This window comes from Eumetopias jubatus, unplaced genomic scaffold (genome assembly GCF_037043125.1).
Source record: "Eumetopias jubatus isolate StellerSeaLion01/CBP00866 unplaced genomic scaffold, mEumJub1_p1.0 scaffold_4, whole genome shotgun sequence".
NCBI classification, from domain to species: domain Eukaryota; kingdom Metazoa; phylum Chordata; class Mammalia; order Carnivora; family Otariidae; genus Eumetopias; species Eumetopias jubatus.
Window position 1 is genome coordinate 52,533,112 of NW_028274810.1, and position 18,814 is coordinate 52,551,925.

The 18,814-nt window shown below is 39.1% G+C and overlaps 1 protein-coding gene across 1 annotated transcript in view; it reads right to left on the reverse strand.

Annotated features, from left to right (window-relative positions):
• SGIP1 (SH3GL interacting endocytic adaptor 1) overlaps positions 1 to 18,814 on the reverse strand; it is a 182,574-nt gene that overhangs the window by 53,262 nt on the left and 110,498 nt on the right. Inside the window, exons 10-16 of the mRNA XM_088022846.1 lie at positions 17,199 to 17,210; positions 14,023 to 14,047; positions 13,038 to 13,089; positions 11,560 to 11,645; positions 8,226 to 8,318; positions 5,554 to 5,628; positions 2,949 to 3,440 (exon numbers count right to left, since the gene is read on the reverse strand). Of these exons, the coding sequence (XP_087878972.1) occupies positions 2,949 to 3,440; positions 5,554 to 5,628; positions 8,226 to 8,318; positions 11,560 to 11,645; positions 13,038 to 13,089; positions 14,023 to 14,047; positions 17,199 to 17,210 (835 nt within the window). The remainder of the gene's footprint in view (positions 1 to 2,948; positions 3,441 to 5,553; positions 5,629 to 8,225; positions 8,319 to 11,559; positions 11,646 to 13,037; positions 13,090 to 14,022; positions 14,048 to 17,198; positions 17,211 to 18,814) is intronic.

Here is an 18,814-nt window from a genome sequence, read left to right on the forward strand (position 1 = left end):
CGTGTACTGTCTACGCTTGGTCAGTGATCAAGTGAATGAAATTTTAAAATTGAGCATAATGGTACCCAGTTAAATATAGTTTGAGATGTACAGGAAAATCTAGTCTCATCAGGCTAAGTGTTATAAAAAGGAGGTCTTGAGAAGCATTGCTAATCTTTAAAACATGAGGCCATCTCTCATTGTTCTAAAATACATTTCTGCTAGTCTGTGTATATTCCATCAATAAAACATTAAATGGCAAATAAACTGGGACTTAATTAAGGAGATAATTGTGCAAAGTTTTATTTATTCATGAGCTTCATTGACCCAGTTCAGTCTTCCACTTAGAAATCCCATCTTTTACCCACAAAGCATAGTCTTTTTCCAGCTCAATTATTAAGAATCAAGAGTCTTTACTGGTAACACCTAAAAACAATTTTAAATAATTTACAAAGCTAAACATAGAGACGACAACAAAATTCTCAAAGATTTCAGGAAGAAAGCCAAGGCTCCCTTCTTCACTCATTAGATCAGTGGACGATTCAATTAAACGTCTTCCCGAGTCTCGTGGAAAGTGATGGAAGAAACAGATGAGCGACAAATCTGCCCTGTCCTCCCTTTCCTCAACCTAAACATGTTCATTTTGAGGAAAGCACAGTGGCCCACCACTGGAACAAGGGGATTATTCCTCTAGAAGCCTTTTCAGAAGATGAGAGCTTCACCCTGGTAAGAGAGCACCATAGAAGACCCTGGAAGCACTCCCCTCTTTGACAGTAGACAGGTTTGAAGTTTGAAATGAAGGCTTTAAGTAGGGTCTTTTTATTACCTTTACAGATATGTAAGGAGGCTTATATTCCCAAAATGATCTAAAAACGCAGCAGAGGATGAAGGCGGGTGCTCTAACCTTCTAGAATTATGGAGAGGAGCATAGAGAGTGGGTTTTGAGAGAAAACTGTTGGTGATTTTGTTGATGACACAGGGCAGAATAGGTGGGTGTCAGTGGTCAAATAAGTTTGGGATATTTTGTAACTAAACTTTAAAAGAGTGCTGGGAGAGCTCCGGGGTTAAGAGCACAGGCTTAGAATCAGACAGACCTGAATATGACTGAGTATCCCAAGTCTATCACCCATAGCTGTGTAAACTTGGGAAAATTACTTGACATCTCTGGGCTTCAGTTTTCCCAAGTTTACAGAGCTGTAAAATAGAAATAAGAGAGCATTTATCACATGGGGTTGTTTTAAGGATGAAATGATGTGCACAAAGGATTAAGATGATACCCAGGAGAAGAAACTATAGCTGTTATTATTGGCAAATTAAAGGCTGTCAGAGGTCCTATGGTAAAGAAACCTGCTGATTTTATTTTAACATAATGTTCCCCAAATTTATTTGAGTATTGAGTAGTTTTCCTTTTTTGGTGGAGGAAGGCACCTAGGGCACACGCAATCATACAAAACATCAGTTTTGTGTTGGGTACAGGTGACTCTCCAGCCCTTTCCTTGATCAGATTGGATGCTTGAAGCACAGGAATTTTCAAACACAGAGCAAGCACTGAAATACTCCATTGAAAGAGGACTATTCAAGTGGCTATTAGAGTGGGGACAAATGTCTTTCCTTCCTGTCTCTTACTAGATCTAAATAGCATAAACTTGGTCACCTCTTCCAAAGCAAATGAAAAACAAAAAACTCAGAAGGTGCCTAAACTGAACCCACAGGCCCAGGAAGGAAGGCACTTGGGCAGGGGGGTTCTTGCCAGATCAGTGTGAGCACCAGTAGAAGAAAAAATATGGAAGAAGAGACATTAGAAAATCTTGATCTTTTTCGGTGTGCATGGCAGCTGTTGCCATCTTTTTATAGGATGAGAACATAAAATGAAGTTTCAAAGAAGGAAAACCAAAATGTTAGATTCAACATCAACATTTGCATAGAGGGTCCCAAATGTCCATTTCTGTTAGACTTCTCCATCACCTGTCACCATGCTTAGAGTTGACTTCACAGGCTGATGAGCTTATCAAAATAAAATCAAAGAATCATTTGTCTTCAGTGGCAGTTTGATATATTGTGGATATAGTAAGGTACATTCTATTTGCTGTCCCCTAAAAAATCTTTTCAAACCCTACTTCTTTTTTTCTGAAGTAATTAGAGGGGTTAACATGGCTCTGCCCCTACCGAAAAAGAAAGGAAAAAGAAAAGAAGTCAAAGAAGAAAGAACACATTGACCTACCTACCAAAATTAGGATCCTTGGGAAGAAAACAGTATAAACTTTCAGTTATAAGATGAATACAGTCTGAGGATCTAATGCATAACACGGTGACTATAGCACTGTATTGTATAATTGATAACACCATATCGTATAATTGTAATTTGTTGAGAGAGTAGAGCTTAAATGTTCTCACCCTTCCCCCTGCCCAACGCCCCCAAAGGTAAATATGTGATGTGCTAATTAACTCGATGGGAGGAAACCTTTTACTATATCTATATCATCTATATCTATATCTCAAGTCATCACAATTTGCACTTTAAATATCTCATAATTTTGCCAATGATATCTCAATAAAGCTGAAAACAAAACAAACTAAAAAACGTTCTTGTACAGGCATCTGACAGGGAAATGAGACACTCAGCATGAAACTCACTGGCTATGAAATCTGCCTTTCTAGAACTTTCCTGAATTCCAAACAATGACAAAGCAGCTTCCTTTAAAAAATATGCACTTCCTAACTGCAAGGTGGAAGGCAGGGCGCTCCTAAGGAGCACTAGGAGTGCAGGGCAGAGCACATCACAGACTCGCACTATGACGGTTAGCATTCGATGCACTAGGACATGCCATGGGGCCACGGAACACCCAAACCAGAGGAGGGATGGCTGAAGCTCTAAAGCCAACTGCCAGGCAGGAGGAGGGTGTCGCTCACACTGCAGCAGCCACGGCCATTCCCGGGCACATGAAGCACACTCAAACAGTAAGACGTACCACTGGTGGTCCCCGTACCACTGCCCGAGCCAGGTCCAGGGGATGAAACCACAGTCCTGTAGGTGGGTGGTGGTGGGGGAGGTGGGGTTGCTCTCTGTCCCAGCCCAAAATCTTTGGGAGATGAGATTGTTTCTAAGTAATCATCTTTAATGAAGGTCTGCTCAGCAATTTTCTTCTGGACTTCTTCTAAATTGAGCGGCGACGGTACATTTCGAGGAGGACCAGAGGGTCCTGGGGGGCCTGGAGGGCCCGGGGGGCCCGGAGCTGGGGAGTCAGATGGGTTGTCTGATGCAGTTGGTGGGGACACCACCTTTTCCCTTGGAGTCAACTCTGGAGTAACATGTTCCGGGGACGTATCAGAAAAATGGACCCACTTTTCTTCAGCATTAACAGCAACAGACTTGGGGGATAACACTGGGCCAAAAATGCTGTCCAAGTCATTGATTGATGGTAGTTTTTCAATTTTGACCTCTGTGGCTGACTGGTCATTTCCTGTGGTTAAAGTAGTTGATTTTTAACTTTAATTGACTTGGTGAATATTATTTGTATTGGGGGGGGCGGGAGGGGTGAGGTAAAGAATAGTAAACAGATTGCCCTGTGAGGTGTAAAAATAACTGGATCAGAGCTGAAGGGGAGGAGAGCATTCCCTGCCTCCATAATGTGAGCATCATCTTCTTATGCTGTTATTTTGCCCTTTCTGCTAGGTGACCCCAGGTAGCTATTTTTACCACCATTGAAAGTGCTGAGCGTGCTACTGTTCTTAAAGTCTGCTCACAAGAGTGCAAAGGGTGATCACTTTGAAAAGGCTGCACTTTGAAAAGGTTCACAGAGTTCAGGCTCTGGAACTGCAATCCCAAAAGGGAGGTCCCTTCTGAAAGTCTAGCCTAGAGACAACACAGTAGAAAAATAATTGATAGCTGAAAATCACCCTCATATTTGACAAAGACTGCTCTAGCATATTAAAATGTTTGGTGAAACTAATAATATCTTTTAGTTTAAAAAATTATTATATCATAATTAGTTGTACATCCCCCACCTTAAATACACCAGAAACACAGTACAATGGTTATTTAAAGAAATATCCCCACACGTGTATTTACAAACACACACATATACATCCCACATACAACACACACAGGTTATTGAGAAGACATCTACTACTTATCAGAACTGCTTTGTATATACTTGTTTAATAGGGAGGAAAACTGTCAAAACATCTTTATAATTTCTTTTCCCATCAAGTCTAACCTGTTAACATCGTAGGTATGACTGTGATATACATCTATCTGGAGTCATGAAACGGAAAATCTCGGTTTTGCTTTAACATTAGCATCAGTTCTTCTAATTCTTACCAGTAATAAGAAAAAAATTTAAAACTATCTTCTACAGCTTGGCAGGAAATGCTTGAAAACAACTGCAATGTGAGGAAGTGCACTTTTTAAACACTGAGGTTATTGAAATTAGAAGCTGTTCCCTGAATGATTGCAAAGCATAAGCAGAGGCAACTTTACCTTTAAATAATTCATCGGCTCTAAGCGCTGCCTCAGTACTTCCATATTTCACATTAGAAAAGAATTAACCTTCAAGGCTCCAAGGCTACAGATAAATGGGGTAGCAGTTTGCATGTCCCACACTATTTATAATTTTGTCGCTGGTAGATTTATTTATATCTAACATATTTATGGGAATACAAGGAGCCAAAATGATTTGAACTTGCAAACACCTTTACCTATGATGCTCTGGATGATTCTTCGTTGGGTTTTAATCAATATAAATTTCAAAAATGACCATGCCTTGCACTTGGTCTTGTTGATAAATACCTACTCTGTAGCTATCAAACTCACCAGGCTGCAAAAATAGCAAAGGACAAAGCAGCAATAAAATTCCAAAAGGGATAAAGAACCATACTCTAACGGCCCAGACACATAACAGCAATTACAGCTTTTGACTTGCTGGCCCAATAGGACAAGGTAGATTATAAATTGCATGAATATGTAATATTGATTTTAATAGAAGGTAAAGATGTGCCTTAGAAATGATCTGTCTAAAGGCATGTGGCATTTCTTTGCCATATTTCATTATCCTTACACATCTCTTCACCATGGGATAATAATGATTCCTGGGAAAAAAAATTCCCCACCTCCCAAGCTTAGGCTGCACATCCTGGGAACCATTCTATGTCTTTGTAGATCAGACAGTTTTAATTCTAGAAAAACAATGATCGGTTCTTGGGAAAATATGAATTGTGCCTTGAGATTTTTTAATTCGTAAATCATTAACATAAGATCCAACGGAGTGAAGGGCCAATTAGACAAAGACTTTTGATATTGAGATTTTCTTTTTCTTTCATCTCACAAGTAAATGTGACCCTCATTCAACAAAATGATACAGAGGAAAAAGGAGTTGAGAAAGTGAAACTTTTTGTGAAACCTGAGAGTGAGACTTTAAAATAAGTCTGCATAGTAAATTGTCATGGAAGGAAAACCCAGTGCAAACATTTTCATGCTTGAGTTTCTACAGTTCCTGACATGTCCAGGGCTGGGTGAGGTCCAGGGCCACTGCTGATTGCTGTTATCATCCCAGTACTGAAAAACCTGAAGCTTACCTGGTGCAACTGTGAGCGGGGAGCCCGTTCGGGGTGGGGTGGCTGGTACGTTTTTGGGAGGCAGTGGTGGGGGTGCTGCAAAGACACAGAAACCGAGCATCATCGATCACTTTCTCCATAAGTTACAAATATTCTGTAGATAAGCAGGATTTGGGCTTTCATTCATATTCCTGCTATTGGAAATGCTATAACCATTAATGGTCTAAATTTTTTTCAGTTCAGAGCTAAGAAACGGAAGCAGGACCCATTCAGATTCGTCCATTTTATGATAATAAGAATCCGTCAAAAGGACGTCAGATGATAACAATAATAATGTCATCATTTTATTCATTCAACCCTTTATTTGACAAACTTCAAGCACCGGCAAAGTTCTAGATTGTACTAGGAACTGGGGGCATGGGGTTGAATAAAAGGAGCCTCTGTCCTCAAGGAATTCATGATTGAATGAATGAATATCATGTTAACAGATGATCACAATCCAGGGTATGGTGAAGGGAATGAGAATGTCTTGGTGGAGGCTCGGGTGAGGGGTTTTTAATATAGTCAAGATAGTATTGCCTAGATGGATTCTGGAAAGATGTCTCAAAGTTATACATCTTAACTTTTAGTATATTTTTGAAAGTCTGAAGCAATATGATTGAGGGCAAGAGAAAATATACAGATTCCCTTGGTAAAAATGATGGTGAACCAAACCCTCTGAGATAGAAAAAGTATTGTCTTACGGCCCCAGCCCAGAGACTCAGCCTTCTGAACTGGACTTGTCATTTTGTGGGCAAGGTTAGGGATTACTGTATCAACAGGTACATTTTTTTTCTTATTCTCTCTTTAAATGCATGTTTTCCTGTCATTGGCTACGTTTGGTAGATTCAAAGAGTTCACACTAGTCTCATAAACCAGACTCAAGTTCATTTGTGAATCTTGAATGTTGTCCAAACTTCCATGACCTAAAAGCAGAGTGGGTCAGCTGGGCGCTGGCTGGAGAGAGCTTGGCAGTACCCTCTGCCTGCCTGCACTAGAAAGAGCCCCTTTCTGTCACTCCACCCCCACCTGACTTCATTTAATTTTAGAAAGCATCCTGTCTTTCTACACAAGAGGCATGACTAACAGCTATCTTCCTAAAGCCCAGAAATATGTGGCTCCTAATCTTAGTTATGAGCTTCTGAAAACTACACCTCAAATGGATCATGTTTTTCCGTAGAAGCTAAGAGTCAATCAGGGGCTCTGTTTCTGGCTAAGGTTCTCTGCAAAAATTAAGGTCATAATCAACAAAAACACATAAAACACCATAAAAGCCTAATAATCTAAAGTAGCAAACTTATGCTGCAATCGCGAAATGAACAAAATTATCCAATACACATCGATTCTACAACAGCCTTTGCTGTGCTAAGTGTAACCACACCACATAAAATCAGAAAACTCGAAAATGCCAATAATTGGTCTTAAAATCAATACATCATCTACATAAACATTTCATTTATGTCCTTTCTTGGCATCTAGCAAAGGTTTTCTAGGAATCTGGGTGGCTCAGGTCTCTCAAGAAAGCTTTTCAAGGAAGTTAGAGTTTTTTGCTGGCTTTGTTTCTCAGTAGTAGAGAGAATCATTCAAAGTCACCCCAATGGGGTTCATATACTTTCAAAGCACATCTTTGAAAAGTTTAGATGCTTAAAATAGTTATTGGTGATGCTGTTTTTCCTGTCCTGTTTTATGAGAGAAATATCTTCGAAAAGACCGGATCCCATGGTTTTATAGCAATATCTCCAGCAAACAACCTCATGGGCCTTTGATCAGGAATCCCCTTGGTTAATTCCGATGATTATTTTTGGGCCCCATAAAGTAGAACCCTGGGATTGCTGAACTGGAAGAGTATTAATTGGTGTGTACGTGAGCTTCACAAAACAAAAATACTCTCTGCATCCCACCACACCCCCAAACTCCTTTCTCCGAGACCCAGTCTTCTTCCCATAGGCATTTTAACAAGTGCTTTCCACAAGCACATACGTTATGGGAAGTCCAATGAAATGAGAACTCAAGAAATACATCAAGCAGGTGGCTTGACCAAAGGAGCAATTCATTCAGGCCAAATAGTCCAACCCACTACAGGTGAAGAGCATCTTCAGGAGGAAGTGGGGGGCGTGCTGGAAGAGCAGTGCTCGCAGCTCCTGATTTGAGACAAGTTTGCCCTGACCTCCTGTTTCAGCTTTCCACTAAACAGCATCATTTCTCTTGCTCTCCAATTATCCTTCTTTCATCTCAATGTGTCCTTTCTGTCCCATGCACCCTCCTTGTCCTGTAGGACTCACAGAGACTATCTGATTTGTTCACTTTTGTGTTGTGTGATAGCCCAGTACCTGGAGCATGGTTGGTTTCTTTACCTTCCTTGCTTCTCCCTCTTATATATGCATATTGAATGAATGAATGAATGAATGAGCCTATCGGATGTCAGAAGAGGCTATGATTCAAAGTCAATAATTTTACTTTATTATATTATTCTTGCCTTGACAAACTGCCCTATGTCCCTTTAAGTCTAAAGCCCATTAGAATCACATCTTTTCTTAATATTATATAGTCCAAATGTTGCTTACGTACTTTCTACAAGTTGCCTAATTTCACTATGCAGACAGACAGTAAAATGAGTCACTTATTTTTCCAGACACAGCAGACACATAACTTACTTCCAGTGGGAAAAGGCCTTGTTAACTTTGGCGACTCGATGCTTGGATTAATTGGTTGGCCTGAACCCCATATCTCAGGCTGATCTAAAAGAACTGGAAACATAAAAGAAAATTTCCCAGGGTGAGTTCAAAAAAGAAACGTTCCTGGATTTTAGAACTTAAAATTTCAATTTAAAGTTGAGCTTCGCAAAATTATCTCCCTCTTTCCTCAGTCCTAGCAAAGTAATTCAGAAGTGTGCTACTCCTCATGCTTTTCAAGCAAAGAATGCAAATGGCAGTGGTGTATGTGTGTGTGTGGTGATGGTAGGGGTGTCAGTGTGTGCACACATAGCTGAATAAAAACTTTCAAAATAGAGCATCTGTATTTTCTTCCTGGTTGGTCACTTAAGGACATTCTGAATGTCAGTACATATACTGGTTCTATTTCTGGTGCCCATTTAATGATCCAGGCGTTAATCCCATGGACAGTCATTTCAAGTTGGTTTATTTAAAGTTTGGTGTGAATAGGTTACAGAAATGAAAATTCCTGGGTTCTGTAGAGTGGTTCATAGCTTTAAAGGATCATATAGTGTCTTTAAATAAGCCTTTAACAGCATCAAAAAGAGAAATGACATTATTCTAAAAATGTTTGGTAAATATCTTAAGAGAACCAGAAAATAAATAAGAGTTTCCACACTTAAAGTAAATCAGAGAAATAAGGTATTGGGCCTAATGATACTGAACCTAATTTGTTTCTATTTCTTCTGTTTCCTTGTTTAGATTTTTTTTTTTTTTGCTATGGTAACAATGCAATGTAAACAACCAGATCTTCTCTGCACATATCATGTGCCAGGATCTACATAAGTACTGCTTGTAATTCATTATGTTGTAAAATACAGGCTGGGAAGTTAGTGGAATGTGAATTTGAATCCTGTCTTTACAGTTAAGACTGTAGGACCTTGGGCCAGTGGTTTCACCTCTGAGCTTCCCTTCCTTCGGTGTAGAGATAATAAGAGCAATCTGAGAGTTACTAAAAGGATCACAGGAGATAATACAAATAAATACAAGGTATACAAAATCTATATAACACACTTATCCCAAGGTCAGTAGCTATTAGTAGGTATTCTAATCCGTACAACACCACCCGGTGGTTGATATTAGTACCATTTTCAGCAGGGGAAGCAAAGATTAAAGTGATTAAATAGCATGCCCAAGAGCTACCTGGTGAGGTAGAAGAGCCAAGATCTGATCCTGGGCATGCACACCTAACTCCAAAATACATATTTTCCCCCCAGGCCTTTTAAATTAGTGATGGGAGAATCAATAAAAAGAAGTGAGAGTGAGTCGATCTGAAAGGTAAGTGTGGATATTGGAAGAGCTAGTGTGCTTGGTGCAAAGGTTGGAACTTTATAGAACTTTGGGGGGGAAACCGCCTCAAGACAAAGCAAGCCAGGCTCATAGACAAGTTCAGTTGTGTATCTCCTCTCCATCACAAACCCAAAGATGCTCTTAGTTCTGTTTTAACATGAAAGCAAATATTATCCAAAGATGTGAAGCAGCATTTTTTTTAATGGATTTGATGTGGGACACCACCTTGATTTTTTAAAAACTGTTTTCCATTTTGTAAATCAAGTTTCCATACAGTCATGGAATTCCTTTAATAGTTAGATGCAGAGGCAACAAATCAAACCCCACCTTTAGTCATTACACAATTTAGTCATTAAAAAAACAAACTTGATCATAGTTGAGTTAGTAAGACAACTGACAGACTCATTACAAGGCCACCTTTACTTAGGGATTCTAAGTTGTAGACATTCAAATCCCTGAAGGAGCAATTTAGGGATGTTCCTTATGCATTTTCCTAACTTAATTATTGAAAAATATTTTGATGCGGTTGACTGCTAGCTCTCTTCCAGTATCCATTCTCCATTTCTCCTCAGTTAAAAAGTTCTAGCTGGCCAGATGGCACTAAATTCTCTCTGATTGGCTCTGGCTAAAGTGACATATGTCTCTTGCAGATTTTGCCCTCACAGGAATTGGCAGTGAGTATACTAGCCCTCCCTGTCCCCTACCGCCTCCCCACTTTATTCTGACTGGGAGATGATGAGAGCTGGACCAGCTCCTCTGGACCCAGAGACAAAGGCCACATGTTAAGAATAGCAGACCCAGGGCGCCTGGGTGGCTCAGATGGTTAAGCGTCTGCCTTCGGCTCAGGTCATGATCCCAGGGTCTTGGGATCAAGTCCCGCATTGGGCTCCCTGCTCCTTGGGAGCCTGCTTCTCCCTCTGCCTCTCTCTCTCTCTCTCATGAATAAATAAATAAAATCTAAAAAAAAATCCATATGAAATCAAATTAAAAAAAAAAATAGCAGACCCACCCTACCAGTCTTATATTGTTTACCTTGAGATTGTTGACATAAAACAGAAATAAAATTCTATATTGTTTAAGTCCCTGTACTTTGGAGTCTCTTTGCTACTGTAGTGCAGTCTACTCATTATGCTTTCAAGCCCTGTTGTTCTTAACAGTTAAACTTGATTTCTTCGACCAACAGTATAAAAAATAACATTTTTATTATATACATACCACAGCGTTTTTAGATCAAATGACTTTTCAGAAAAAATATTCCGTATTACCAAACACAGATACCAGAGATACATGCACTGGGCATAAATACATTTCAGGAATAGATTGGATCCCTTTTATAAGGAGCTTCATTTTTGCAAGCAAGGTATATACTATCTATAGCCATCTGAAAAAAATGGTTAATTTTAAAAAGTTAAATATTTCATTCTAGGAGTAAATATTTAGTAGGTAAACCCAATAATAATGGCTGAATTGATATTTTTTCCGCAACACTTTATTTGTAAGTTGCTCAATGATTCAGGGTCATTCCTGGGTCTCGAGCCTGCAAACAAGTCTGTTGTGAGCAATCCAATTGACACTTCCACCAACCAGGTGGAGAAGAGAGTAAATGTGGTCGGGGAGGTTGGATCACCGTGACAGTGACTCTGCCAGGGAGTGTGAAGGTCTGGCTCCACCATGATGACCATTTGGCTCACAGAGCACTTATTCCCTGACTTATTTCCGGTGATTTGTATCCATTTGCAATAATTCTTACCTACCGCTTTTGAGGAGTGAACTTGTTAGCTACTTGATATTTCCGGAAGTAAAGTTGCAAATCCTAAAATACTGGAGGTTTTCAAATGAAACTCTTGTTCCAACAGCACACCTAGATCAGAACTTTTCTTTCCCTTGAGGATCTGATGGTACATGGCTCAAAACACATACCTTTGCTCAAGGCAAGTTATACTTCAATGAAAAGAAAAAAATCTAGAGAGATACACACTTTTCCTACCTTCTGTCTTCTGTTCATCAAAAGCTGATTCTAATGGTGGACCAAAGAGGGGAGCAAGGGCCATCGTGTCATCTGTAGGCTTTTTGCTAAATCACACAGATTAAAACAAAACAGAGAGAAAGGGAATATTAATGCTAAAAAGATATACAAGCTTTCGAGTATTTTTCATGGTAAGGCAGATAGATGTGTGTGTACAAAGGCATGAATGGAAGCTCCCATGGGGCTAGAAAGTATACGTAAAAATGTCAAATGTATTATGGACCAAGAGAATCAGTAGGAGATAAGATCCCCAGTTCTCAGTGGGAAACCAAGGAGAGGGCCCAATAGAAATGAGTTGAAAAAGAAAAACTCTTTCAAATCATCATGATTCTCTATACCTAGAAGAGATAATACTAGAGATAACAGTTTATTGCAAAGCACCTTAGTCTCTTTGGATCTCAAAAACCATTTATATTTGTCTTCATCACATCTCTGTATTGTAGTTAATGCGGTTGGTGATTAGTGAAAGTCAGGTATAGGGAGGTTAAATGACAAGCCACCCAGGAAGTTTGTGTTTGAATCAGAAACTAGGTCTACTAGTTTCTAATTTCCAACCTGTCTCCCCAACCAACAAACACAATAGACTAGCTATAACCTCCTAATACCTTAAACACCCCTTATCTCAGAAAAAGAACATTGAGAAATCAAGGGGAAAGGAGGGAATAAGTTAAAATCTTACCTTTTCTCCTAATTATTACTTAAACTGATTATTAACAAAAGGCTGCATAATCTTCATTTCTTCCCAGACCTGAACCCCCTCATTAATCCTGATGAGCTCTCTCTCTCTCTCTCTCTCTCTCTCTGTGTGTGTGTGTGTGTGTGTCTGTGTGTCTGTGTGTCTGTGTGTGTGTCTGTGTGATGGGAGTAAGAGGTGAAGGGGGAGTCGGGCTGGAGAAGGAGGGAAAATGAAAAAGATCCACCTTTTAAATAGAAATAGTAGTCTTTTGGGAAAACAATGCCCATTTGTACAGTACTTAACCCAAAGGATACACAGTGCAAAAATACAATGTTTTGTCAAAGACAAAAAAAAAAAAACAGATAGAAGATTCTTTTGGTGTATGACAGGTGCAATGCATCACAAAATTGGATCCAACTGAACAGGTTATTCTTTATAGGGCAATATAATCATGTATCAGATCAGCACTGCAAACACCAAAAGTCCTCTTCATACAGACTTTAACCCTCCCATTAGTGAGGGGCCTGCACATTCTGATAGACAGTCACTATCTGTAGAGATGACTCTACAGTTCTTCCCCCTAAGGATCTTCCTCAGGCTGCACTTGTGAGAAATGATAACATACTTGAATCATGCTATGGACTTACGTATGAACAGCGCCGTTATTAATAGAAGTTGAGGGTTCAGCCTAAAGGAGATTTGCTGAATTGTTAACACTGCATGAAGCCTTACATAAAACACAACTAACGCCTTCCATGCTCACCTTATAAGTTCTGGAGTTGGTGTGGAACGCCTGGGTCTTGCCACTTCTTCACCTGATGTATAGGACAAAGAAAGCTTTTAGGCATACTTTTTACTATTCCTTCCTGATATGTCTTATGAGCTATGTTTGGAAACACTTAGAGATTTAAGTCCCATCAATAAGCAACTCAATATGAAAATTTTGCAAAACAAACCCTCTACCCTGCAATTTAACAGCCACATATCAGACATATGTAGTAGCATTTGATCTGGCGTTTGTAAAGCCTAATTAACCAAGGAATTACCATGATAAGCTGTTACACAGAAGAGTTGTATATTGCAGAGTTTAGCGGAGTAGCCTACCATTCTTCAAACGTCTGCCGCCTTGAGCAGTTCCGCTTTCCAATTACCATAAGAGAATACTAAGCCAGGCCATATGCACATAGTACAGGAATCCAGCATTCTTTGCCTGTTCTTTTCTTGAAATGCCAAGAAAATGTTATATGAATTTGAATTTGCTAGAATGTGCTATATGCCACAGAGGAAAATCATGCCCTACGTAAATTATAACCTGTATCATATCACTTTGGTTGACTACAATTTTTATATCAGATAACATTATGAATGGGTTAGTTGCATCTACCTTCAGTTCCTTCTGCCCTTCTCCTCCCCCCTCCCCCCTCAACAAATCCACACTTGATTAAATTCATTTTTAAAGGCAAATGATACATCAAGGGTTGATAAATAAAGGAAGAAGATAGCAATGTTTTTCCAAAAACATACTCATTTTCAGAATTTAAATATTAATCATTCAGAACCCATGAGGCCCCTTTATCATTACAAAATTTCTTTGCTGTAAAAGTAAAGTATTCATGAGCCTTAAAAATCAAGCCCAAGAGTGTATAATGCAAATATATATATATATATATATATATATACTCCAAGATCCAAGGAACTATTTCTTCTTTTAAAATTTATTCTATTTCTGGTAGCTAGGATATACTTACTGGATAAGTTCCTTTTAATTGCACCCTAGAATTAGAAATAGACACTATAAGGCTTAAGACCACATATATGTTATGTACAATATGTATATTTCTATCATTGCAATTCAACTGAACTCAGAAATGCAGATGGGGAAAAATGAGATTTTTCTCAGAATTGCATTCAGGTTGGAAATTGTAGACAAACACATATAAATCAGTTTTTCGTTTTACTCAAGGATTATAGAGAGAAAGGGAGGGTAAATCATAAGTCTCTGAACCAGAAAAACCCCTTACCTGGGTAGATTTGATAAATTAAGCAAACATTGAATAGTCTATTTAAAAAAAAAAACAAACCTTGAAGTCTATCAGAGGACTAAATCCAAGCTTAACATATGTTTGAAAATTATAGAATGTATTAGGAGTATTGTCTGCTTTTATCAGGGTAGGGGTGGTCCCTGAATTGTCAGTAAAAACAGTCATTATTTTACTAAAGTAATTTGTAAAGATCTAAGCAACAAATGTTAAAGGGAAGGAAAACTTGGAGGCATTGCCCCTGGACGGGCTGTTGTAATCAGGAGGCCAGGGAATTCTGTTCTCCCCAGGTGCCCTCCCCATCCCAATTTACTCCCCCTGCCTGCCACAGGGCCCACCTCTCTGCCACCTGGAAGTCATTCCTTTAGCTCAAGGCATTGTGCTACTGTAGGAATACAAAGAGCCCTGGCAGGAATTATTTGAGAAGGTCATGCCTCGCTTTTATAATACCTTAGCAGAAATTTATTTCCATCACAGAAAGATTGATTAGATAAAAAAACTGATTCAAAACTACTCTGAAGTTTCTTAGCATGGGGTGCTACCAGAAAAGGAGAGCACTGGAAGAGTGGCATCATGGGGTGGGACATGGCTGGAGAGGGCCTGCCTTAAGAGAATGGCAGGGCCAGTGCTGGGGGTGGGAAAGGGCAAGTATAGGGAAATATTTCAGAGGGTGTGACCATGTGCTTAGTGGGGGGTCGCAGGTACGTTCTCTTCTCTCACATGATAACATTAACAACACAGGACAAGATGTAGTGCCTCTGTAACAGACCTGGAAGAAACTTCTTACCTTCTTTCCTAGGACTTACCAGAACTTCCTATCTCATTTTGAACTCATTTACAATAGAAGGGCAGTTTCAATCTGAGCAAGGATTCACTAGATGTTTTCTAGTGAATGGCTCAATTTTTCGAACTATATGTTCTGGCTTGTCTTGCCTAATAACAAAATTGGTGTGTCTGTGCCATCATAGAGAATTATTCCATTATTAGTAAAGATTTTTAAAATAGATATTTATTTTATTTACTTTAGTGAATACACATTTTAAATTCATATGTTTAAGTTAACATGTTTATTTAAATTAATAAGCATTTAAATTAAATATGGTCATTTAAATCAGCTACAGTCATTAGCATGGGAGTTTGGATACAGGCTGGCTTTTGGAAAATAAGGCTCTGTAGACAAAAATAGAGCAAATCGTCTAAATGGAATTAAAATGTTTTTCTAGGTTTCGGAGCCCCAGATGGTCAGATTTTTATGGGTGTGTAATAAAGATACCGGGGCCTCTACTTCCAAATAGTCAATCACAAGGTTAGCCATGAGGGAATGGGATCCATCTAGAATTATGAGACCTGAAACCCAAGAGATAGGGGACCCCAGATTATCGAAGATCTTTTGGCTATCTTACCCCCTTTATTAAAGATGTAATACTTATGAAGCCAGAGAAGGTACAAGGCTTATTTGGTACTTATGGGTTCCAGGTGTATCCATGCATTCACTAGGTGTTTACTGTGGAGAGGCGCTAAGCAAGAAGGCCGGGTAACATTCTTATTAAATGCTCCTCATAAATGAACAATCACCGGTTCAGTGCAAGCAAGATATGGCAAGAAAACTCTATTGTTGAGAGATTAGGAAGAATAAAATAATATCACTTTAGAAAGGAACAAATAATATGAATGATCAGCAGGAAGTCAGCAGCAACAGACAAGAAAATCGCCCTTGTCAGCTGGATCTGGCTCATGGTTCTCTGATGGCCTGGAGTTGCAGTATGGCAAATCTAGAACAAGGTCAAGGTTATGTCGACCACACAAACCAGTCAGGAAAAAGCCCATTGAATTAAAAAATCGTCTCCTTTCCAAAGGACCACATTTTTCCTCTTTTCAATGATTGTCCTTACATGTGTGTTGTGAATCAATCACCTCCATTTTGAATTAATTTCCTCTTTTTCCTTAAAAAAAAAAAAGAGTAACTTGTCATACTCTGACATGTGGCCTAACTGCTGGGGAGAATCATCCACATGTGAATAGCAGTCCCTGAAGGTGTTATCTTTGATCATTGGCTATATGGTGTAAACAGAGAACCACCAGCTTGTCAGCTGGGGCAGACTAGTGGCCTCACATAATGATTAATCAAATCGGCATATGCCCATAGAGGGCATTTCTGAGGGCATTGTTTTCAGTTCTATTTCCTCTCTCAAGGCAGAGGGGAGGTCATTTCAAACATAGTAAAGACCCTTCCTTTTGTTGCTTTAAATTCATCAGACTCTTCACCCTGAGAAAAATGACTGGGATTTCACTTTGAGCAATGCAAACTAATACTGATTCGACTTCGGTGGTGAAATAATAGATTTATGTGACAGTCTAGGAGTATTGACCCGAAAACATGTCTCTTCCTCCCAAGATGGAAATTATGATTCTGTATTATTATGTAATATCAGTATATCAGTATACTGACCAATGTAAATTATGGTCCAGGAACTTATTTTAAATTTGGGCTTAAAAACAATGTAGCTTAAAAATTGTTTCCTTACTTTCCTTATAGTTTTCTAGTTTTTATTGTCATTTTGCTGTAAACTTCTATGTGCTTTCTGGCCAACCTCCAGGCCTTGTATATATACCATACACACCCACACACACACATTTTTCAAATTTAGCACTAGGGTTGGGATATCTATGTAATAATTTAGTTTGTTATGGAAAAGTGTTCTGATAATTCTAAAACATGCTCTTGATGCTTATAGGACCAGAGGCTTCAAACCAGTAAACCTAATTCATCTGCTTCATTCATCCTGAGTTATCAGAAATTTAATGGGGAATCCAAACCTGGCTACCTTGCCTTGGCAACAATTTTCTCTATACATGTTTAAGATAAAAATGTTGAGGGTTCTTACCGGACTGCGCCTCTGTGATCAGCAAAAAGGAAGAGAGAACAGATACCTAGTCAGAGAATGATGGATCAGTCAACAGGCTTGGGTAATAGAGGACTTCATAAACAGCCAACCAAACATACACTCTTTAAGTAACCAGGCCAAAGGAAAACAGGCAGTCATCGTGCCTGTGGCTTATTTAAACCATAAGGAAGTTTGGAGAACCTTAAAAAGAAGCGATCTGTGGTATAATATAGCTTTGCTAATGGGGTGTACTATTTCAGTGATGTGCATACAAGAACAAGAAAGAAACTTCCAAGAAAACTTCACTGACAGCTTTTAATGTTTTGTCATAAGGAATTTCTCTCCAGATTATTTGGGGAGGAGGTTTTAGAGACTAGGTATGACAGAGAAAAGTATTTCCACACACAACGGGGTGTTAGCAAATGCCATAAACATAATTCATTTCCCACATAATTTGGACTAAATTGGAGCCTCCCCAAACCAGAGAGCAGGAGTAGAAAGACCTCTTTGCCTGGCTCTTCTCTTTGATGTACTATGGAATGAATGCTGATGAGGAAATTTTTTTGGCCTGGTGATTTGGGCAGCCTCTACCAAAGGGTAGGGATGTGATGAGGAAGACGAGGAGCCCCTGACAAGGACAGATAGCAGTAATGCAAACTGTCCACCATCAGTAGAACAATGGTGGACCAGATGATGTCTGGAAGAACACAACGAGCAGACATATGACTTCTCTCTTTCACTTCTCACACCTGGATTATGGCTGCTGTCAATTTACCCCAACAATCTCTGATTACTCTCCCTCTTCAGGATTTTTCTGTAGCAAGTAACAAGAGTGACTATCATGTGAGTGGGGAAAGAGATGTTGCTTAGAGTTTTGTTTTCAAAATATGGGCTACCCCACGAAGTTCCTAAAGGCTACCTGGGACCCAGTATTGCCCCAATCCCCAAATCCAGGCCAGGAGCACAAGCACGTAAGTCTCTAGAAGGTTGCTCAAATGAGAAGGACTGTTTTACTCTAGAACATAGACAGGAAACAAGCCTCTAGTGTTTTATACCTGGGAGGCCTCCAAGCATATCTGGACCAAGGGCCTATTGATAAAGAGGGGGAAGTGAGTCTCTGAGACCCACAGCTAGTGAATGCGTAGAACCAGAGACAGAGTTTAGATCTCTGGTCTCATTCTTACATTATATTGTTGGAGGACTCCTAAAGCAGAGAACCATGAATGGTTACTTCCTGTTTTGAATGTTGTATAACAGAACTCGTTATTTTGGAACTATTTACTCTAGTCAATTTTATTTCTAATATTTTAGACTTTCTCATTTGCCTGATTTTCCAGGTTCTATTCTCTATTGCTCCCACCTTTCTTATACCTTTGTTGATATGTGTGGATGTAATTTATTTAAATCAGAGAAAAAAACCATTTATGAATATGTATTTCTGGGCTTAAATTCTTTTACTAATTCATACTATGTTTTGAGAGGAATTAACTATCTTAAATGAACATTTAGACTTTATAATTCTTTTAATGACCAGACTAAAATTCTTCTCTAAGAAGAAAATGTGGGAATTTATGATTTTAGCTTCAATCTCATGGCAAACAAATCACTTTTAAAAG